Source organism: Sarcophilus harrisii, chromosome 1 (assembly GCF_902635505.1).
Source record: "Sarcophilus harrisii chromosome 1, mSarHar1.11, whole genome shotgun sequence".
NCBI lineage: Eukaryota > Metazoa > Chordata > Mammalia > Dasyuromorphia > Dasyuridae > Sarcophilus > Sarcophilus harrisii.
In genome coordinates, this window is record NC_045426.1 from 647,072,562 (window position 1) to 647,095,120 (window position 22,559).

At 53.6% G+C, this 22,559-nt stretch overlaps 1 protein-coding gene across 8 annotated transcripts in view; it reads left to right on the forward strand.

Annotated features, from left to right (window-relative positions):
* Window positions 1-21,473, forward strand: part of PDE4A (phosphodiesterase 4A) — a 31,239-nt gene extending 9,766 nt beyond the window's left edge. For 3 of the 8 annotated variants that reach the window (XM_031947512.1, XM_031947509.1, XM_031947510.1), the window contains exons 4-17: window positions 8,608-8,799; window positions 9,040-9,073; window positions 9,310-9,383; window positions 9,460-9,509; window positions 9,924-10,036; window positions 14,565-14,658; window positions 15,560-15,750; window positions 16,606-16,704; window positions 16,859-17,023; window positions 18,348-18,447; window positions 18,807-18,961; window positions 19,675-19,797; window positions 20,239-20,421; window positions 20,750-21,473. In XM_031947512.1, coding sequence (XP_031803372.1) covers window positions 8,608-8,799; window positions 9,040-9,073; window positions 9,310-9,383; window positions 9,460-9,509; window positions 9,924-10,036; window positions 14,565-14,658; window positions 15,560-15,750; window positions 16,606-16,704; window positions 16,859-17,023; window positions 18,348-18,447; window positions 18,807-18,961; window positions 19,675-19,797; window positions 20,239-20,421; window positions 20,750-21,310 — 2,134 coding nt within the window. In that variant the 3' untranslated portion in view covers window positions 21,311-21,473. Of the gene's footprint in view, window positions 1-645; window positions 2,230-3,329; window positions 3,904-8,607; window positions 8,800-9,039; window positions 9,074-9,309; window positions 9,384-9,459; window positions 9,510-9,923; window positions 10,037-11,708; window positions 12,124-14,564; window positions 14,659-14,942; window positions 15,410-15,559; window positions 15,751-16,605; window positions 16,705-16,858; window positions 17,024-18,347; window positions 18,448-18,806; window positions 18,962-19,674; window positions 19,798-20,238; window positions 20,422-20,749 lie in introns of those variants that run through there. The other 5 variants (XM_023496588.2, XM_031947513.1, XM_031947511.1 and 2 more) reach the window with 5 other exon arrangements.
* Window positions 21,474-22,559: the final 1,086 nt, after the last annotated feature.

Sequence of the window (22,559 nt, forward strand, 5' to 3'; positions counted from 1 at the left end):
AGCCCAGAGCAGTTAGGTGACACAATGAATAGAGAGAAAGTACTGGGCTGGGATTCAGGAAGACATCTTTCTGATTTAAAATCTAGCTTCAGACACTTATTGTGTGATTCTGAGCAAGTCACTTAATTCTTTTTGTCTCAATTCCTCATGTAAAAATGAGCTGGAAAAATAGCAAACTACTGCAGTATCTTTGTCAAGAAAAGCCCAAATGGGAACACGAAGAGTGGGACACAGCTAAAATGAAAGAACAAAAGGAAAGCCCTACACTCACAGATGAAATTTGATAGTGAGAAGACATAGTTATCCTGTGGTAGGGATAGATCCGAATGAGGGTGAGGTGTAAATCCTAGTGCTTGGGTCTAAATCTGGATCATGCAGGGGGTGGGGTGGGGAATTATGAGTTACAGGACCAATAATGCAAAAGGTAGTTTTATGAATTTTGCTTTGGGCTTGAGATGGGCAAGATTGGAGTTCTAAAGACTTCCTTAGATACTTACTTGATCTGTCTTCCAGGACAAGTCACTTAATATCTGAGTTTTCTTATCTATAGAATGGGGATAATCTCTCCTCTTTCACAGGGTTGTTGTGAGGATCAACTGAGATAACATATGTAAAATACTTTGCAAACCTTAACATCCAATGTAAAATGCTATTATATCATCATTAGCTTGTGTTTGAAGTCAAGAGCTCAGTATGTGGCTGTCTGGATCAGTGAGATTTATGGAGGTCATTCTGTGGTTGGGCTGTGAGTGTAGTTAGGATCAGACTAAAACTGGATTAAGGGTTCAGTCTTGGACTCAGGGATGATCCCCACCTCCTCTGACTTGCATTAAAAGTCTTCTTGATGCCTCCTGCCTGTGGGGAGATGATTCTGGGGTTTCTGAGTTTGTGTCAGACATGGATAAAACCCCAAGGGTTCTATCAAGCTGGAAAATCTTTGAGCAGGGAAGGCAGAAGCAAAAGATTGTCTAACCTCTGAGATAGCCTGGTGAATTCGGAGAAGCAAATCTCCAGGATGGCTGTGGGTAATGGATCCTGCTTGTTGACTTAAAGATTAAATTATAGAGGGGTTGCGATCTGATGATGATGGAGGGAATACCCACATCAACAAAAATTGCAATCCTACACGCATTGCGATACGGGCTGCAACGCAGATACAGCCAGGAAGACCCTGGTCTGAGCAGAGTTAGGTGGAGCTTGGAGCCCCTGGCCTGAAGGGGGAGTCTGGGGCACAAGCAGCGAGTCGTTCTCGGGAGCTACTCTGGCTGATCTCAGGGCCTGAAGTACCGCTTCGGAATCCCAGGCCATCGCGGAACCCGTCCTGACAGCGCTTCACTGTAACTGCGGCTTCGCAAAGTCCAGAATGAGACGCCCCTGTAATAAGAATACCTCGGACGGGTCCTTTCTCTCTGTCCAGGGGCTGTGGCCCCTCCTTCCAATTAAGGACTAGCAGACTGGCCTTCCGCTTTTCCAAATATATGGTCTGAGGAGGAAGGAGACCGTCTGGGTGCAGGCAGTCCCTAAAGCTGCCGGAAAGGATCCAAGGGGCACGCGGAACTTAGACTGAGTCCAAAGGTCTTGGAAGTCCTGAGGCTGCGTCTAAGGTTACTTGTCTCGAGACAGTACTTCAGACCTGAGGGCTGGCGCTTCTGGGGGCTTCCTGCTTTAAACAGCTCTTTTCCTCGACTCCAAATCTGCCTCTCCAGAAAAGCCGGAAGGGCTGGAGCCCGGGGCTGGGCGCCCGGCACTGGGCAGAGGAGATGGGGCGGAACAGCACAGATGCAGGGCCCCGGCCTGGGCTAGGCGGGGCCGCAGGATCAGACCTTCCCACTCCCCCCGCCCCCCGCTCACCAAGCCGCTGGCTGTAGAGGAGAGGCCCCAGCGGAGTCAGGGAGGTGGCCCGGGCCCACAGCCAGGCCTCCAGCCGTCTCTCCTGAACCCCACGTGGCTTTTCCGAGGACACGGGGCCCCGGACCAGTGTCCAGTCATGGCCCGCGGGCCCAGAGTGGGCAGCATCCCGAAGCTGCTGCTGTCAGGCCCGGTGCTCAGGCGAGAGTCGGAGGCAGAGGACGAGGCTTTCCTGCCGGAGTCATCCCCGGGCGGGCCCCCGAGCCTCCGGCTCACGCCGCCCCATTCGCCTGTCTTCTTCTCGACTCATTCCCCCACCTTCCGAAAGCGGCTGCAGCCCAGTCGCAGGCTCTGGGACTCCCACCGTCAGGCCCGGGTTCGGTAAGTGCGTCCGACCCGCGCGCCCCCTCGATCCAGCCCAAGCCTTGCCCACAGCCCAGTTTGGCCTCGGGTGGGAGGAAAGCTCTTCTCGGAAGCGGCGGGAAAACTATTTATTGCCCACCCCTCTTTCTGCTGCCTGGGATAGAGTTGGGGAGTCGGGTGGGAAGAACTAGACCAGCCCTGGTTCTACAGTGAGACCAGAAAAGAGAGGGATCTGACCTTAATTGTGATGAAAGTGTTTCGGTCGTGCTACTCTCCATTTCTCCGCGAGTGGACATCATCTGAAGCTGCAAACCCAGACGCTTTGTTTTCCCCAATCTCAGAACTCGGGGTTTACTTGTAGCCCCTCCTTCTTAGTGCACCTGCCCTAGTACTAAGCACCGCTGGCCCGAATTGCGGCACCGGAGCTGCGGGGGATGCAGGGACAAGACCGACCCGCAGGTAGGGTCTGTGGCGACTGAGTTGGATCAAGATGATTCCCTTTCCTCCCCTAGACAAGGGACCGAAACACCGGGAGAATAGAAAGCTGCGTGGGGAGCGTCCCGAAGTTTTCTGTCTCTGGGTCCTTGTCTTTCCGGAGTCTGTATCTGGGTGTTTGTCACCTGTCTAATCTTGGAGTTGAATTTCTTGCTATAGTTTACCGGGAAGGGGGGTGGCGGAAAAGGGGAAGGGAGGGAGGGCACGTTCAAGTGGAGACAGTCCCCTAGCTCTGCGGTTGGTCTGGGATCCTTCCCTCTCCCTGCTGAGCAGCAAGAGGCGATGAGGTGGGGACCCAGCCCAAGTCCCTTGGCATTCATTGCCCTCGGGCACAGCGGAGCTCGGGCGTCACCGGGAGGTAGAGGGCGGAGATTCTGGCCGCCGCTTGGGGGAAGGGTTGTAATAACCTGTGGTGATGGCCCTCCGGGGCCAGGAGTTGGGGGAGCTGAGGGTGTCTGCGGGGACTTAGGACAGGAAGGGGAGCGGGGCACCGGAGCTCCAGGGAAGGAGTTCATACCACTTCTCGCCCGAGGGACACCCAACTGAAGCAAATTCCCCCAGCAGGAGCAGCCCCCTTCCCCGCCCCTAAATCCGTTCCGGGTGGGTCATTGGGGAGGGGAGTGCGGTCACTCAGTGGAAAGTTTGCGCCTTTGAGAGAAGCTTCCTGAGGTTCTGGCTCCTGCCGGTCCCGCCTCCCTCCAAGAGTTGCGCTGTGCTCCGGGTTCCAGGACTCCTGGGTCTCGTCCCGTCCCTCGGGGGTGACCCTGGGCTGTTCTCCTGGCCCCTCCTGCCAAAGGCGGGGCCACAGGCCCCAGACTCTGGAGCGTCCCCTCCGGCCTCAGAGGCGCTCTAGTTCTCAGCCTTGCGGTTCCACTGCCACCTTCTGTTTTGGGGCTGCGAGGGGCCGGACCCGTGCTTGAGTCCCGGCGCCAAGCCCAGCCCCAGCGTGCTCCCGCGGTAGCACTCAACCTCTCCATGCGCCGCTCCCATGTTCTCTGGCTCCTGCCCGCCCGGCTCCCCGGGGGAGGCGGGGGCGCCCCCGGCTCAGCCCCGACCCCAGCCTCGGCCCCCGGCCCTGGCCCTGGCGCTGCCCCCAATCCGCCCCCTGGCTTTCCTGGGTGCCGGCTCTGAGCCCGCCACACACTTCTCCTTCAGCGAAGAGGACATTCGCCAGCACCGGCTCACCAAGTCCGTCAGGTGGGTGTCCAGCCTCATGGCCTGGACCCAGACCCGGGCCCTACCAGACCCAGACTTTTCCTGCTGTGCTTGGGGGAGGGAAGGCCTGAGCTCTTTCTCAGCCAGCCTAGAACTACAGGTCCGGGGCCGCATATTCTGGGCTTCTCAAGCTCCCCTCACCCTCTTCCCACAGTGCCCAAGTTGGAGCCCTGGCCTTGAAACCCTAGCTTGTCCGGGCCGAGGCACTGGGGAAACCAGAGAGGGGAAGATTCCTGTGTCTCGCTCTGAGTATATTTAGAGTCCAAGGAAGAGAAACTTGGGGGAATGGAGGAGGAGAAAGGGCCAGCTAATGTAGGGGCCATTGGAGACTTGGAGGAGTCTGAGGGACCTGAAAGGACTTGAGGAGAGAAGAGCTGAGGGAACTGAAGAGTTAAGAATATTAAGAGACCAAGGCAGGACCTAAGGGTTGGTGGTAGGAGAAGAGGAGCAGGGATTGGGGACTAGAGTTAAGGGTATTAAAATTCAGGAGGCTTCAGCTTATGAAAAGGACAGTGAAATCACTGGAAGTAGAGAAGGTGGGATCAAATCCCATCTTTGGCTTTTAGATATGTGACCTTGAGCAAGTCACTGAACTGGGCCTCAGTTTCCTTATCTGCAAAGTGGAGATTTGGACCAGAGCAGTCTCTCAGTTCTATGCAATTTTAAGTCTAATTCTTTTGCCTTGTTCACCTTTCTAATGGAAAGAGGTTTTCAGCAGAACCACACTGGAGGGAAGTTGCCTACACAGTTCTAGGTCTGGGTCTCTCTAGATCCACCACTCTAGCCTTAAATTTTCCCCAACCCAGAATCAATCCAGTCACTTTTAGAACTATACAAATGACAGTATGTCATAGGACACAGCACACAAACCCAGAGGCTCAGAATTTCAGCACATTGCAGTCACATAGCAATCTTAGGTACACATGAGGGCAGACATAGACACAACAGTAGTCTCAAAAACAGACTTTGTCACACACAGACACATTGAATACCAACTCAAGCAGTGACAGAAAGTCATACATACTCAGAACAGATGGGCTACACACTCAGACTGCAGTCTCGAAGACACACAGCAGCTGTACATACAGCCACACAACAGTCTCTGGGACACATACATGCATTCAGCCACTGAAATCATTCCTCCCTCCCCACCCCCACCCCAGCCCCTCATATACTTGTTTTGTAGTCACTAGACCGGGAACTTCCTTGGGGCCAAGTCAGACCCAGGAGCCTGAAGAAGGTGGGGCCATTGCAGTGGGTGGGGAAGGAAAGATCGAGTTCGGACAGTGGAAACAGTGTACCAGGTACCCACTCACTCCTACCCCCACCCCAGCAAAATTTGACCTACTAGGGTGGGTGAAAGAAAGAGGTCCCATGGAATCTGTATGTCAGATGCTGAAGGAATAAGGAATTCAGGAAGTTTGGGAGGATGGAGATATGTCAAACCACAAATAACTGAGTTATTGGTGCTGGGGGGGGGGGAGAGGAAAAAGATGGGATCGTTTGCCGACTATATTCAATTGAGGATATATATTGATATTTATCACTTGTGCTCTGTCTTTAGTTCTAGGGGAAAATACAAAATTTAAATAAAATATATTCCCTAAATTCATTTAGCTTAGAAAAAACAAAAAAACAGGGAGTGATAAAGCACAAATGCGGGTAATTGGAATATTATATATTCCATTTATAAATGTACAACTGTAAAATGGATTAAACATTTATATAGGACCTACTAAGTATCAGGCACTGTGCTGAAGACATGCTTTTACAAATATTTCATTTGATCCTCACAACCACCTTGCAAAATTAGGTACTTTTATTATTCATATTTTATATTTGAGAAAACAGAGATTAATGGACTTGTCCTGAGTCACGAGTCACTTAGCTTTTAAGTGTCTGAGACTAGATTTTTACTTAAATATTTCTGATTTCATTCCCAATACTCTACCCACAATACCACCAGTTACTCTAGGAGCAAACTAGGCACTATGTGAGTTATAAGTGAGAAAGGGGAGATTGGGAGGTAGCATTTAAGTTGGGCAAGCATACATGCATAGATACATGCATACATGTTCATGTATGAAAAGAAGGGGAGGACAATCTAGGTATAATGAACAGCATGAACAAAGGCATGGAGATGGGAGAGTACAGGACATGGAGCAAAATGCACAGCACAGATGCAAGTAGGTTTAAGCTTTATAGTGAAAGGCCTTGAACACCAATCAGATGAATCTTGAGTTTTACTTGAGAAGCAAAGATGAATCTGACAACAGTATGAACCACCTATTGGGAAGGGGAGGTAATGTAATCAGTAAGAAGTTTTGAGTTTATTGTAATAATCCAGGCCAGTGACAGCTTGACTCATATTAAGGTAATGAACGGCACTGGAAAAAAAGTGTTTGTGTATGAGATGAGGTGGAATTGAAAGTTTTGTCAAATGATGTAGAGGAAAAAAACAAAGATAACTCCAGGTTAAAACATAGAAGACCGAATAGTCGATGGTGGTGCCATAGCCAGAAATAGTGAAATCAGCAGGAGAAGCAGTTTTGGGGGCAAAGATAATGAGCTTGTTTTTGGATACTCTGAGTCCCAGGTACTCGGGACACAAGGCAGAGCTATACAAGGCAGGGAAGCAGGTTGAGAGCTCAGAATACTGGGCAAGCCTGGAGCTAAAGATTTAGGCGTCAGGAAGCTTCGGGAAGGTAATAGTAGAAGCTCTAAGAGAATTGAGTGACATTGACAGAAGAGAGTGGTGAGAAAAAAATAAGATATAGGAGCAGAGCCTTTGGACCCAAATACCAGATAATGCCCCACATCTGCATTTAGAATGAACGGAGCTGCTTCTTTACCTTCCCCAGCTCTTTGCTGGGATAACATTACTAGGAAGCTAGGGAGGCTGAATGAAGAGGGAGAGCTACCAGAGCAGGGAAGACATAAAAGCCCGAATCAAGACCTCCAACAATGGCTCCTGTGTGTGTGGCTCTCTCCAATGGGGGCTCCATTGGAGGGTGTTTGCTGGATTTGGGGGAGCCCTGCAAGGACACATTGGAATCTCATGTTGTGAAGGGAGATTGGGTGATGAACATCTCTATCCACCCACCTTGGAGTGTCTGTGCTCCCCCTGTAGCCAAGGGGCAAGGCCACAGATTCTAAACATCCATCTTTTCCTGGGATCAGAGCTTTCCCTCTCAAATCCAACCTGATCAGAGTTTACCTTTCCCTCCCCCAGGCTGGGCTGGCTCCTTATGTGGCAAGGACAGGGTTAAGAAGAGGTTGAGCTCCTGGAAGCACAAACAGGGGGCTCAGGAGACCTCCCCCTCCCCACACCTGTACCTAGTCCCAGGGCTCTGGAGTGCACAGACATGGGCCCCCAGGGGAGGGTGGGGCAGGCGCCATGCCAGGACTGAGCTGGGCTAGGTGCCAGCTAAGCGGAGCTGTCGTGTTTTTTCTTCTGTCAGTCAGGGTAGCCCTCCCGCTTTCTTCTAGAAATCATTGGTCTGTCTGAATGTCTTTCTCTTTTTGGGTCTGCTTTTGCCTCTCATAAGTCAGAAATTGTCTCCTAGTTTTGTTTTGTGGCTTCTTGGTCTATCAGTTTGTCTAGTCTCTGTCAGTTTCCCTCTGTGCAAATGTGTGTGTGAGAGAGGCAGGGAGAGAGGGAGAGGGAAGGGAGGGAGAGGGGAGGGAGGAGAACAGAGAGGAACAGAGAGGGAGGGAGAGGCAGGGAGACAGGAAGAGGGAAGAGAAGGAGAGGGGAGGGAGAGAGAGAGAGAAATAGGGAGGGAGAGAGGAAAAGGGAAAAGTAGAGGGAGGGAGAAGTGGAAGAGGGGAAGAGAGGGAAGGGAGAGGGAGGAAGAGGGGAGAGAGGAGAGGGAAGGGAGAAAAAGGGAAAGAGAGGAAGAGAGGAGGGAGGGAGGAATAGAGGAAGAGAAATGGAGAAGAGACACAGAAATGGGGGAGAGACAAAGAAATGAAGAAACAGAAACAGAGGGAAAAGGAAAGACCAAGCAAATTCTGGTGCCCGGACTAAGACTCAAACCCTTGTTTCCAGAGTTTTCCCATTATTTCCTTCTTCTAAACTTTCCCACTCATTGATTTAATCTCAGAGACCCTGAAGCTACAACTTCCCTGCTCTCTCTAATTAAATAGCTACTATTTATGTAACACTTTAAAGAGGTAGGTGCTATTATTCCCATTTTACAGACATGGAAACTGAGGCAAGTAGAGGTTTTAAGTTGACTTTCCCAAGTAAGTGCTGGCCAATAGCTGAGGCTGGATTTGATTTCTTCAAAGTCCAGCCCTTTCCATGGTGCCACTGCACCACCTCCAGGTTCAGGGAGAGCTCAGCTCAGGCAAAAGGGTGGTAGGCTCTGTGGTTGGTTTTCTGCTTATTTTCTGCCCATTTCTCCTGCTAGTTGTCTATTTCCCAATCTCTGTTCCCATCCTTCTCTCTCTTGGACTCTGTGTTCTGACATTTCCCATTGTCTCTCCTTTAATTCCTGTGTATACCATTGTCCACACCTCTGCCTGCCTGCCTCCCTTCCCTTCCTTCCTCCGTCCCTCCCTTTCTCCCTCCCTCCCTCCCTTCCTTCCTTCCTCTTTTTCTCCATCTATATTTCTCTCCATCTCTGTCTCATTGTTCTTCTCCCCATCCTCTCTGCCTTTTTCCTTCTCTCCCTGTTGCAGCTTTGAGGTGGAGAATGGACCTTCTCCCTCCCCAGGACGCAGCCCCTTGGACTCGCAGGCGAGCCCGGGGCTGGTGCTGCCCCCCAGCGCCCCCCAGAGCCAGCGCCGTGAGTCCTTCCTGTACCGCTCCGACAGTGACTATGACATGTCACCCAAGACCATGTCCCGAAACTCTTCCATTGCCAGTGAAGTGTGAGCATACCTCCTTACCTCCTTAGGATCACCAGACTCGGCCACTTCTCCCCCCTCCCCCAGCATGCTAAAACTTCCCGGTCTGTATCCCTCCAAGACTGTGCCCCCATTCTGCCCCCCTGCTCACCTTTCCCTCCCAGATGAGCCCCGGCCCAGCTGGGGGGCGAGAGCTAGCTCCCCGAGTCTCCGAGCCCTGACCTTTGGTTTCTGACACCCTCTCCAAACTGCCATTTATTGTAGACATGAAGACTTGATTGTGACACCCTTTGCCCAGGTCAGTTTGAAGAGGAAAACCTTGGCGTGGTGGTGGGGCTGGTACTGATGGTTGTGGGGGGTGGGGGTGAGGTCAGGGGTTGTGTGTGTGGTGGGAGGGTGGGGGGGTAGTATGGGTTGAGATACTCAAGAAAATGACTTAGAATTGTATGCACAGCCCTTCAGCCTCAGGACTCTTCCTGAATGCCAGATCTACCCCAGTAGGTTTCACTGACTGCCCTTCTTGTGTCACCCCAGGTGCTAGCAAGTCTAAGAAGTGTCCGAAGCAACTTCTCCCTTCTGGCCAATGTGCCGGCCGCTGTTGGCAACAAGTGAGTGCCCACCCGGGGGGCTCTGGTGTCCAGGGACCCTCCCTGAAGTGCTCATGCTTTCTCTGTTTTTCCCCAGGAAGTCCCCAATGGGCAATCAGCCAGCGGTGTACAAGGCCACGCTCTCAGGTAAGAGCCTTGACATGGCAAGAGGAAGGACTAGAGGAGGAGGGTGGTGCCCAAGGTGAGCTCTTCCTGCTGTAGCCCTTTACCCCAACCTAATGCACTTTGAAATTTTGCCCGTTGTCACTGTCTGCCCTTGTATCATCTCCTGTTAGACAGTGAGCTCCATGAGGGCAGGAGCTGCATTTTCCTGAGCAATTGTTTCCCAGCGCAGTATCTTGCAGTTCACAAACACTTAAATGTTGAATGAAACAAAGCCCATTGGCCGGAGACGTTGAGCGTGCAGGGGCTCAGGCCAGGTCCTGCCCTCCCATCCTGAGCAAGGCAAGGATGGGGCCCCACGGTCCCCCCCAGGAGCAGAGCTGATCTCGCTGCCTGGGCCTTTGCCCCCTTGCCATTCCATGTCCTTCCACTCCCCAGAGGAGACGTACCAGCAGCTGGCCCGGGAGACCCTGGAGGAGCTGGACTGGTGCCTGGACCAGTTAGAGACGATGCAGACCTACCGCTCAGTAAGCGAGATGGCCTCCCACAAGGTAAGCCCGGGGGTTCTCGGTCCCAGGAAATGAATGAGTCGGATGGCTCCTTGGCGCTGCCCGGGGCTCACCAGGCTTCTGGGTCTCCTGAACCTCGCCTCAGCCGGAGAAGAGATTTCTAGGATTCTGAGAAAGATCCCTCCATCCCTAAGCTCAGCAATCTGGGGGCAGGGGTGCTAGTGCCGGGGTCTGGGGTCCTACCTGGTCCTAAGGTACCCTTCAAAGTCAGGATCCAATATCCAGTGCCAGTCGGGAGTGACCCAAGCCCAGAAGGGTCCCAGTTCCTGGAGGGGGCAGGGTGGGCAGGCAAGCACACAGAGGAAGTAGAGGGAGAAAGTTTACAGATGCAAAACATCTCCTAAGGTCAACACGTCTTCCTTAGGGGGGCCCAGTGTGTGAGTGTGTGTGTGTGTGTGAGTAGGTGTGTGTGTAAGTGAGTATATGAGTGTGTGTATGTGTGTGAGTGAGTGTGTGTGGGAGAGTGAGTGTATGTGTGTAAGTGAATGTGTGTATGTCTGTATGAGTGAGTTTGTATGTGTGTATGTCTGTATGAGTGAGTTTGTATGAGTGTGTGAATGTGAGTGTGTGTGAGTATGTGTGTGTGAGCGTATGCGTGTATGTGTGTGTTAGTGTGTGTATGAGTCTATGAGAGTGTATGAGTGTGAATGTGTGAGTGTGTGTGTGAGCATGAGTGTGTGTATGAGTGTGTGTATGTGTGTGAGAGTGAGTGTATGTGTGAGTGTATGAGTCTGTATGAGAGAGTGTGTGTGAGTGTGTGAATGTGTGAGTGTGTGTGTATGTATGAGTGCGTGAGTGTGAGTGTGTGTATGAGTCTGTATGAGTGTGTGAATGCACGAGTGTATGTGTGTGAGTATGTGTGAGTGTGAGTGTGTGTATGTGTGTGAATGTATGTGTGAGTGTATGTGTGTGTATGTGTGAGTGAGTGTATGAGTGTGTATGAGTGTGAGAGTGTATGTGTATGAGTGTGTGTGTGTGTGTGTGTGTGAGTGTGTGTGGTGCACTCATGCTCCAGAGGAGGGAGGGAGAGACACACCAAAGGAGGAGAGGGAGAGCAGAGTGAGGGAGGGAGAGCGCAGTGAGGGAGGGAGAGCCCAGAGCCCCCGCCCACCGGTACTGCTGGGCCCGGGTCTGTGTGGAGGCTGTGGGGTGTTTGTGCCCGCGGTCCAGCCGGGATGCTCCCGTTATCACCGGTGCGCCGGGGGCACACCCACAGACCGCTGTCCGCCTGTCCGTCCCGCATCCCTGCGCCGAGGCTCCTCCCACTCCCCGTGCCCCTTTAACAGCTCCTCCTCCTCCCGCGGCCCCCCCGGCACCACCTGACATCACAGCCCAGTCTGTTCCGCCAGTGCTGCAGTGAAGGGCTGAGACATGCACACACGCACACGCGCGCGCAAACACCCGGGATCCTGCCTGCGGCTCTGGGGCTGAGGCCCTGCGGGAGCAGCCCCAGGCCCACCGACCCCCCACCCCCCTCGGGAGGCCCGGCCTCTTGCTCTCCCCCTCCCCCGCCGCCTCTGCCGCCGCCTCCATCTCCATGGGAAGATGTCCCTCCCCTCCCTCTGACCCTGCCGCCGCCAGCACCGCTGCCAGGGGGACCTCTGGACTGCCAGTGCCAGAGCGAGCTCGGGGAGCCTGCCAGCGCTGGCCTGGGGGCGCCCGGAGGATGTGATAGGCTTGGCCAGGCTGGGCCGGGGAGCCGGCAGCAGGGAGGGGGCTGCGGCCTTGGGAGAGAGAGCCCCCGGCCCCCCCCCTACCCAAGCCCAGCGGCCCGAGCCTCCCCCCAGGATCCCAGAAGCCATCTCTGTCCCCAGGCTGGGGCCCAAACAACAGGGAACCCTTCATTTCTGTTTGCCTGTGTCCCTGGCCCCCCACCAGAGGGGGAGAGGACCCCCTCCCCAACCCAGCGGCCCCCTGCCCCCACCCGGGGACACCACCCTGTCCTGCTCCCCCACCTGCATCTGGCCTCCCCCTTGCCCCGGGCTGGGGGCTGAGGATAGAAGATGCCACTGGTGGATTTCTTCTGTGAGACCTGCTCCAAACCATGGCTGGTGGGCTGGTGGGACCAGGTAGGGGGCCCGAGAGGGCCGGGCTGGGGAGCAGGGAGGGGACCCTCTAGCTTCAGCTCTCCCGGATCATGCTGCCTCCAGCTCCATGACCCGGAATGAGTGGTCTGTGGCTCGGTGCGGCCCGGGGAGGCTGTGACCCTGCTCTCTGCCTGTCTGTCTGGGATCCGGAGCCTTGTGTGTGCCTCTGGGTGTTGGGATGTGACTGTGCCCTTGTGGGGGACTGTGGGTGTCTGTGACCCTGAATGTCTGTCTGTCTGTGACGGTGACCTGAGGGTCTGTGGGTGGGTGTGAGACCATGTGTACCTGTGACCCTGATTCCTGTCTGTGATGGTGATCTGAGTGGCTGTGACCCCGGGGGGGGGGGGGGCTGTGAAAATCTGTGATGCTGAGTCTGTCTGTCTGTCTAGGTGTGTGTGTGTGTGTGTGTGTGTGTGTGTGTGTGTGAGGTTGTATCTGTGATCCCGGGCTTGTCCATCTGTCTGTCTGTGGTAGTGCTCTGAATGTCTGTCCCTGGCGTGTGGATTGTGTAACTCGTAACCCCAGCTGTCTGGGCCTGTTTCTTCCTGTATCTGAGACCTTGGGGCTGTGATTTCTCTGTCACGTTCTGCTACCTGTGCCACTCTGTGCCCACGCTGTCTGTGACCCTGCGTGTGCCCATGGTTACGTGTGCTTCCCCAACTCCCTACAACTCTGTGTAACTGGGACTCTCCATGCCTGTGCCTTCCTGTTTCCGGGAAGACTCTGGGGGTCTGCACTCGGGTCTCGTATGGGACTCCTGAGTGAGCGAGTGACATTTTGCCCACCTGGGACGTGGCTCTGTCTGTCTGTGAGCCGCGGGTGCTTGTCTCCCTCCCCGTGCCCCTCTGAGCCCATAGATGGCTGAGCGTGCAGTGGGTGGCTCTGCTTGGGGCCCTGGGACAGGCCGGGAAGCCCCGGGTGCCATGATCCCTCTTCCTTATCCTCACTTCCCACCAATACCACGGGGCAGACACTCCTGAACGAGGGGGCCGGACTGCAGTCTTGGCCCCTGCTTTCTACTCCGGACTCCACATAGGGGTGCAGGCAGGGGGGCTCCCTGAGGTGGGAAAGGGACCATCTCCAGCCTCAGAGTCCGAGCTGTGACTGTGGGGGCCGCCGAGAGCGCCCCAGAGACCCGTGTCCTTCCTCCTGGAGTTACAATGTCACAGGCCTGGCACACTGGTGCCCGTGTGTGTCTTGTGTAGGTTCTGGAGATGGGACAAGCAGGCACAGGCAGCGCCCAGCCAGGCTCTGTGATCCTAGGCTGCTACCGCTGTTGTCCCCCCTACTCTGTGTGTGTGTGTGTGTGTGTGTGTGTGTGTGTGTGTGTGTGTGTGTGTGTGACAGAGAGAGACAGGAAGGAGAGAGAGATGTGAACTGAGCTGCGGGAAGAAAAGGCTCACTCTCCATCCCCCTCCATTAGGGAGTTCCCACATTCACTCTCAGCACTTTTCAGCCCATGTTCCCTCCCAAGAGCCGGGTAAGCCCGGACCCTCACACGCCCAAGGACGTTTCAGATCTTGGTGTGGCCGAGTGCCAGGATGCCTGGAGCTCCCCAGGGACAAGCCCCACAATGACGTGGGAGCAGCATCCCGGCTGCTTCCACTTTCCAGAATACCCAGGAGCCCGGTGCCCTCACACCTCCTAGGAGCCTCTGGCCTGGGGTCGTGAAAAGCTGGGGGTTAAGGTGCCCTTGATTGCACACCCCCCATCTCCGGCAGCCAGAGCCGCTGGTTGGAGGGGCAGTTGCTGAGGAGACTCCCATCACCATGGAGACTTGAGTTCTCTTTCCACTCGATTGGCTCCACCAGGGAGGCAGGAGCCCCTCCCCTTCTTCCACTTCCCTCCCTGACACTGGCAGGGTGTCTGTCCCCTTCCTTAGGCCATTGGACCCTAGAGTCCTGCCTCCAAGCCCGGACCCCTCTCTCTTACAAAGAAGGGGGAGGGTAAAAGAAAGCATATACTCCCCAAACATCCCCTTGGCCAGAACTCAGCCATGGCATGGGGAGGAAGGATCTTCCAGTGTCTTTCTAGCCTTGGCAGCCCCCAGAGATTATACAAAAGAAGCAGGGATGCTAGGGAAGAGTTTAGAAGGAAGCCCATCTTTAAGATGAGGGGATTGAACAGTGGCTGGTACATAATAGGCACCCAATAAATGTTGACTGACTGACTGACTTAAGAATTGATACTACCTCACTTCCTTTGGCTTTACTATTTAAAATGAGGGATTTTTGTTAAGTTTCCTTCCAGTACTGAGGTTTGGGAATATTAAACCAGTGGACCTCCCCCCAGCCCAACATGCAAACACATCTCTTCAGATTCCTCTACCATTCCCCCATGTCTGGATTAGCCCCCAGCCCCTTCCTCCTCCTCACCGTGTCTCCCATTCCTCCCCTTACTCTCCACCACACTGGGCTGGATAGTTCAAGAGGATGTTGAACCGTGAGCTGACCCACCTATCAGAAATGAGCCGATCGGGGAACCAGGTCTCGGAATACATCTCCACCACCTTCCTGGGTGAGTGAGTGGGAAGCTCCGGCCCTGCTGGAGCACAGGCTACTTGGGCCCTGACTCTCAACCTCAGGGCTGCTGAGGAAGAAGGATCTTTCTGTGAGCATGATCAGGACAGAGGGGGTCCCCCAAGAAAAGGAGGAGTTGGCAATAAACAACCCCTGGAACTTTGAGGAGGATCTTCTCAGGACTCAGGGATTAGCTCTGAGGATTCTTGCCAATGGAAGACTGGTATACAAATATATTCCAGGTAGCCCCAAGCTATTGGCTACTGAGCCACCTGAGATCATAATGCAGGTCTTGTTGTAGTGGGGGGGGGGTGCAGGAAGCCCCTGGGAGAGGGTGCCCTGGGCCCCCTCCTCGCCCCCCTCGATGGTGCCTGGGGGGGCCATGGAGCCCCAGGCCCCGGCCCCCATCCCCCTCCCTCCTCTGCTGCCTCCCCCTTCCAGCACCCGGATTAATTCAGGCCACTACATCAACTTCCTGCCAGGCCATGAAACTTCCATACCCGGCCATGGCCTTCAGCGTCTCACTCTGTTGTCCCCACCTGGGGCCCTGCCCTCTCTGACTGGTGGAGATCCAACCTCCATCCCCCCTGACCCAGTCTCTCTCCAAGATCCCAACCCAAACACCGACCCCAACCCCGGTCATCTGGCCTTACCCAGGCCCGTTTCTTCAGGAAAGGCTTCCTGTGTCTTCTGTGGCTTCCAGCCATTGAATCATCAAGATGAACAGCTTGGGGCCAGCTGTCCCCTGTGTGAGCTTACCAAAGCCCTTGCCGGCTCCTGGGCAGACCCTGGGGGTGGTCCCTAAAAGGTTCTCCCCATGCCCGGAGGAGCGGGTGGAAAACAGGGGCCAGAGTTAGGGGGGCTTACGCCCTATGGGTCTCTTTTCCCCTCCTCTATAGACAAGCAGGCTGATGTAGAGATTCCATCCCCCACCCCCAAGGAGCAGGAGAAGCAGCTTCAGCAACGGCCACAGAGGCAACCCATGTCCCAGATCAGTGGAGTCAAAAAGCTCACCCACAGTTCCAGTCTCAGCAACTCCGGCATCCCTCGATTTGGGGTCAAGACTGACCAGGAGGAGCTGTTGGGCCAGGTGCGTATTTGTGTGCCCTCCTGTGTTTGGGGACTCACTGACCAGGTCCTTTGAGCCAAATCTGACCCTCTCCAGCCTTCGATTCCCTCAGGGAGAGCAGGATAGAGTGATTCCAGGCAAGGTATTAGTTTCAATCAGAGGCCTTGTGGTTTTTTTAAGAGCAGAAAGGGGCTTTGAGATGATCAAGAGATTCTTAAACCGGATTCCATGGATCCTGCATCATTTCAAGGGGTCCATGTGCTTGGGTGAAAAAAGGTGATAGAGGTTCAGCATTTCTTTCAATTGTGCACCTAAGCAACACACATTTTCCTGAGAAGGGGTCCACAGACGTCACCAGATTTCCAGAGGGGACAAGGGCAAGGGTCTTTGCTTTCCATCTAACCAACTTCCTTTTCAGAAAGGGGGGAAGGGACTTAGGATCCTAAGATCATATATCTAGAGCTAAAAGGACCCTTCAAAATCCAGCTAGTCCGATCTCCTTATGTTATAGAAACCGAGGCAGGGAAATAGAATGATTTATCCAAAATCACACACAGTGTTTTGCCTTTGCTAGGAGCGTCTTATTTTTATAGTTACTCAAAAGCTTAATCCAGAGGAAGATTTAAAAGTGAAATTTCAGACTCTGTGATAGGCTGACTAGGAGATAGTTTGGGGTGGAGAGGCTTCTCAGCACTTCTCCTATCATCCCATAGGTGAGGCAATGTGCATGTAGCTAGTTTGATTTAGACAATCTATACCTCGAAGAATGAGCTGAGGTTTCTCATGGACTTCTGCAGTCAATATGATTCTGTGATCACATTGAGATTGGAGGGAAGCCTCTGACCCAAGGTCTGAGCCTCCTTCTACCCTCTTCAGGAACTGGAAAACCTGAACAAGTGGGGCCTTAATATCTTCCAAGTAGCTGAGTTCTCCAATGGCCGTTCGCTAGGATGCATCATGTACACCATATTCCAGGTATGGGGGATGGGGTGGGTGGGATGGGAGAGGCACAAATGAAGCATCCAGATAAAGGGCTCTGAGAAACTTGACAAGGCCAAGAGCACTTTCTCCTGAGGGGACAGAGGAAGGCTTTGGGGAAGAGATAACTATCCCCCTCATTCTTTCCTAGGAGAGGGACCTGCTGAAGACCTTCAAGATCCCAGCGGATACACTAGTGACCTACATGCTGACTCTGGAGGACCACTACCACGCTGACGTGGCCTATCACAACAGCCTGCATGCCGCTGATGTCCTGCAGTCCACACACGTGCTTCTGGCCACACCAGCACTTGATGTAAGCCCACTGGCCCACGGTGTCCTCCTAAGCCCCTTGGCATCCCTGAACCCTTCGAGTCCAATTCAAGAAATACTTATTAGTTATTCCATTCAAAGCTATTCCTTCAATGCTGGAGATAGAGTCAGCTAGGGCCATGGGGTCTGCTCTTGGGCCCTCGTAGTCTAATCATTCAGGAATAAATGAAATACCAGGTAGGCTGAGCCAGGGGCAGACACAAAATATTCTCAGAAAATGGGAGGAAAAGAGATAGGAGAATACAAGACTTTAAAAAACTACAGATTTAGAGATGGAAAGGGTCTCAGGACCATCCAGTCCCCTCATTTGGCAGATGAGGAACAAAGAGAGTATGTGGAGTCACATTTAACTAATAACTGACTGAGGCAGAATTTGAACCCAGAATGTGAATTCCCGACTGCCACTGAACTGTGGTACCCTTGGAGAAGGTGGCATCTGAACTGGGTTTCAGGGGAAGGAAGTAAAGCTGAAGGAAAGTGTATGCAAAGGAGCACAGATGGGGAGAGAAGGGCAGTAAAGGATTATGGGAGAAAGAGAAGTTTATCTAAAATGGGAGGTATACATTAAGGGGAGCAGCCAGATAAAATGATGGAAGGCTTTGAATATCAAGAATTTAGAGGATCATCTGTCTAGTGCTAGAAAGATCCCTAGAAGCTATGTGGGTCAAGCCCCTCATTTTATATATGAAAGAATCTGAGGCCCAGTGAGACTCCTCACTTAGCACACTGCCTAGCACATAGTTGGTACATAGTAAGTGTCTGGTGATTGACCCTAAGTGGCTTATGGAAGGTCACTTATAAGTAATAAGCATCAAAGGCTCCTGTGAATATAGGAGTAATCTCTCCACTTAGGGCAGCGAGATGGCACAGTAGACATAGTGCCTAGCTTGGAGTCAGGAAAACTCATCTTCCTTAGTTCAAATCAGGTCTCAGACACTTAGTAGCTATGTGACTCTGGTTTGCCTCGGTTTCCTCATCTGTAAAAAGAGAAGAGAATGAAATGGCAAACCATCCCAGTGTCTCTGCCAAGAAAACTCCAAATAGATTCATCAAGAGGCAGATACGACTGAAAACAATGGAAGCTAAGCATCTCTCCACTGAGGGGTAGGCAGTGGGCCATGAGGAGTCACCAAAGGCTGTTGAGGAGAGAAATTACATGATCACAAGCTCTACCCTTCTGCATGTTGCTTGCTGCCTAACCCCCATCCTTCTTGCTGGAACCTGGCCCCCTGTGTCCCTGTTTTTCATTTACTCTGCTGAGGAAATGGTTCTTTATCCCTTTGGCCCTTTGTGCCCTGTGCCCCTAGGCTGTGTTCACAGACCTGGAAATCCTAGCTGCTTTGTTCGCTGCTGCCATCCATGATGTTGACCACCCGGGGGTCTCTAACCAGTTCCTCATCAACACAAGTAAGACTCTCTCTCTTATCTTCAGCAAGGTTTTTTACCCATTTTGCCTTTAATTTTCTTCCTTTGCAATGAAGGGTTTGGACTCAGGAAGATCCCTTCTAATTCTGAGTCTTTAAGCCCCTATCTCCTTATCCCTAATACTAAAAGTAATTAGAGCTTGGGACAGTGGGATGAAGTGAGGAGGAGTCTCTGGAGTATTGAAGAGTCCTTGGAGGGAGAATCTGGAGGAAAGGTGGGGAGGATTACAGGGGAGTCCTGGGAGAGGAAATGAGGGATTCCTAGAGAAGAGGAGTAAAGTCCTTAGTGTGGGGAGCTGAGGCACTCTACCCTATGTCCAACTTGAAGTGCCCTTTCTGCAGACTCAGAACTAGCCCTGATGTACAATGATGAGTCTGTGTTGGAGAATCATCACCTGGCTGTGGGCTTCAAGCTGCTGCAGGAGGAGAACTGTGACATCTTCCAGAACTTGAACAAGAGGCAGAGGCAAAGTCTTCGCAGGATGGTCATTGATATGGTGAAGAATGGCTAGAGAGGTGGTCATTGACATGGTAGAAAGGGGCTGGGGGTTGTCATTGTCCTGGTGGAAAAGGGAGCTGAGGATGACTGTCACTGTTATGCTTTAGGAAGGAGTAGGGAGAAGTTTCATAGGAGGTCGTTAACATGAAAGATAGGGAAGGTATTGGTGGGCAGTGTGAGCAGTCAGGATCAAGGATTTTACGTATCCGTTATCAATTGCACCCCTTGATTGATTGTGTGGGAAATATTACAGAAAGGGTGCATGCCCCTTGCCCCCCAGTGTTCGCTGGGGGAGAATGAGAGAAGGGGCCTTTGCTGGCCCAGTCCCAGGCTGACTGTAACCACCTTCCTGAAGCCCTCTCCCCAGCCTGTCTCCTGTCTCCTGCCTCCCCAGTCCTGCCTCCCCAGCTACCTATTGGCTGCTCAGCATGAGGACCTACCTCATGCAAGAGGCCCAAGCTCAGTGACACAGTCTCCCAAGCTAGGCTGGGGATGTCCCAGGTGCTGTCTGCATCCTTAGCACCCGCAGAGTTACCCCGGGAACAGCTGTGAGGGGGAGGCTGGGCCGGGAATTGGGATCAAGGGGAGATCGGGAGCCAGGGGCAGGAGGAGGCGGAAGCTGGAAGCAGGAGCGTCAAAGGGCCAGGATTGAACAACAGTGAGGACACAAGAGTTCCCTGACCCTGTCAGTGAGCACGCTCTCACCCACAGGTGCTGGCCACAGATATGTCCAAACACATGAGCCTTCTGGCTGACCTCAAGACCATGGTGGAAACGAAAAAAGTGACAAGCTCAGGGGTCCTGCTGTTGGACAACTATACGGATCGAATACAGGTAAGGGGCTTGCAGCTCTCGCCCACTCAGTGAGGACCACAGATGAAAAGACCCTTGGCTGAGAAACTTCTTGAATTCCTACGCTAAGTCCTTTCCCTGAAACAATTCTCCAGAACATTCTTCCCTGTCTCGTGTAACTTTTCCATATATCAGCTCTGGGTGCTAACGGGAACTGAGCTGAGGCAATTCCAGTTTCTTCCCATTTTGTAGATGGAGAAATTGAGATCCAGGCAAGGGAAAAAATTCTTAACTAGAGATCTGTCCCCAAATGGAAAAAGCCACCTTATGTGGGAGTGACCCCTGCCACTAAGGGGTCTGGAAGCCGACTATAATTCTTGTCTGGGGTGGGATTTAAAGGCCTTTCTAAGCTGGGATATTTCAAGGGACCCTCAAGAGTCCCACGGGACAAAAGCTAAAGGAACCTTCCCGTGCATCCCTCAGGTCCTTCGGAACATGGTGCACTGCGCTGATCTCAGCAACCCGACAAAGCCACTGGCACTTTACAAGCAATGGACTGACCGCATCATGGAAGAGTTCTTCCACCAGGGAGACAAGGAGCGGGAGAGAGGCATGGAGATTAGCCCCATGTGTGACAAGCACACGGCATCTGTGGAGAAATCCCAGGTATCAGCCCCCTCCCTACACCTGAAAGTCTCTGACACTGACCCCTTGGTGAGGGGACTCCCTGACCTTCCAGGATGCCCAGACACCATTCTTCTTAAAGGACTCTCTGTGTTCCTGGCGGGACGTCACTCGTCCTTCCCCTCGTGTAATCTGCCCTACCCCCTTCCTGCTGCAGGACATTGCCCCACAGGGTCTCTAAATGGGATGTCTGGTCCCCTCCAATATTCCTGGGTAACCCTTCCCTGCTACAAGCAGACTTGGGGGTCCCACCCCACATCACGGGTGATAAGGGTCACAGGGGGATTCTCCTGTTCTCTCCCTGACCCAGGTGGGCTTCATCGACTACATTGTGCATCCCCTGTGGGAGACGTGGGCGGACCTGGTTCACCCCGATGCCCAGGAGATTCTGGACACGCTGGAGGATAACCGGGACTGGTATCACAGTGCGATCCCACAGAGCCCCTCGCCACCCCCCGAGGAGCCGCCTGGCCAGCCCCAGGATAGGTTCCAGTTCGAACTGATCTGTGAGGAGGACACAGCAGTCCCCAAGGCCCAGCTGGAGGGAGAGGACGAGTCAGCCCCCGAGAAGGGGCGGGTAGGCCCAGGCCATGGCCCCCCAAAGGGCAGCCTGCCCGCCCCACCCTCCACAAGGCCCATAAGTCCAGCCGGAGCTTGGATAATTCCGCAGAGCTGTCCCATACCAGACGCCATGGGGGAGGAAGAAGGGTGGCCGAGGGAGTCCACACCAGCCAAAGAGGAGCAGCAGCCAGCCATAGTGCCGCCTCAGGAGCTGAAAGCAGAAGCAGAAGTAACCGAGGCCGAGGCCGAGACCGAGGCCGAAACCTCCTCCCAAGCAGAGGAAGAACCCCCCAGGGAGGCCCAAGCTTGAGCCAGTCTAGGGGACCCAGGATGTCCAACCTGAGCTCCATCTCCCCCTCCCTACGTCTTCCCCAGCCCTGGACTCCTCCACGTCCACCCACCACCTCAACCCGTTTCCGGAAGCAGCAGCAGCAAAAACTTGCAGTTTCGAAAAAAAAGAAAAAAGAAAACTATTTCCCCCCCTTTTTCTTTTTTTTCCCTGCGGGGGTTTTTGGTGGTGGGATTAGGGATAGGGGTAGGGGATGGATGGGAAGGGGCGGGGGGGAGGGTAAAGGGGGGAGATTTTTTCTGTTTTTAACTATGAAGTTTTTAGAAAAAAAAAAAGAAAAAGAAAAAAAAAAGGGAATGAAACACAACAACTGTAGATGCCCTTCCCTACCCTAGCCTCTAGGGCTCAGTCTTCCTGGGCATAGTCTGTGCCCAACTACTAACTTCTCTCTTGTCCTGCTGTGAGTAGGCCTCGGGGTGCCCCCTGCTGGGCATAGCCATCCTAGGGGGAGCAAGGGGTCTCTGTGCAACAGGGGACCCCATCTCCTAGCCAACACCCACCCCAGGCTACCACCTTCAGGAAGTCTTCCTCTATTTTGCACAGTGATTGGCAATACAGTGGGGGGCAGGGCTGGGTGAAGGGCGTGTGTGGTGGGGGGCTGGGCAGTGTGGTCAGCACCCTGAGCCGCTTTCTTTGCTCTTTTAATTTTGCCAAAAACTCGGGCGTGTGTGCCTGGGGCGGGGCGGGCTGGGGGGGACGGAAGGGCAGGAAGGGCTGCCTCTCCCCATCCCTGGCCCCGACCTCTCCTTGGGCCTCAGGTTTGCCTTTGCAGGGTGTGATGAGTTTTTCTGGCCTCTGTAATGGAGTGGAGGGGGAAGCTCTGCCTCCCTCCCACCTAGCTGCTGTTTGCTCTCCTTGTTTCTGCCTTAACCCCTCCCTGTGGCCTTGGGGGGACAGTGAGGGGAGCTGGGGAGCAGAGGGTCCGTGCTCAGGAGACTGCAGTTCCCCCTCAAACCCCTCCTTCCCCTCCCCAGCTGGTCCCCCATGGGGGGGAGCTCCAAGCAATAAATCCCACCCAACCCCAACCCCAACCCCAATCCCACTCCTCCCTTTCCCCCCTCCCCTGGCAGCCCCCACTCCTGCTCCTTTGGGAACCAAAGCTGCCTCTTTTCTCCTGGTAACCCCTGCCCTGATTTTCCCTCTGGCCTCTGCCAGGTGCCCCAACCACTGGGGGCTGAGGGGCTCTTGGATCACAGGTCAAAAAGACAGG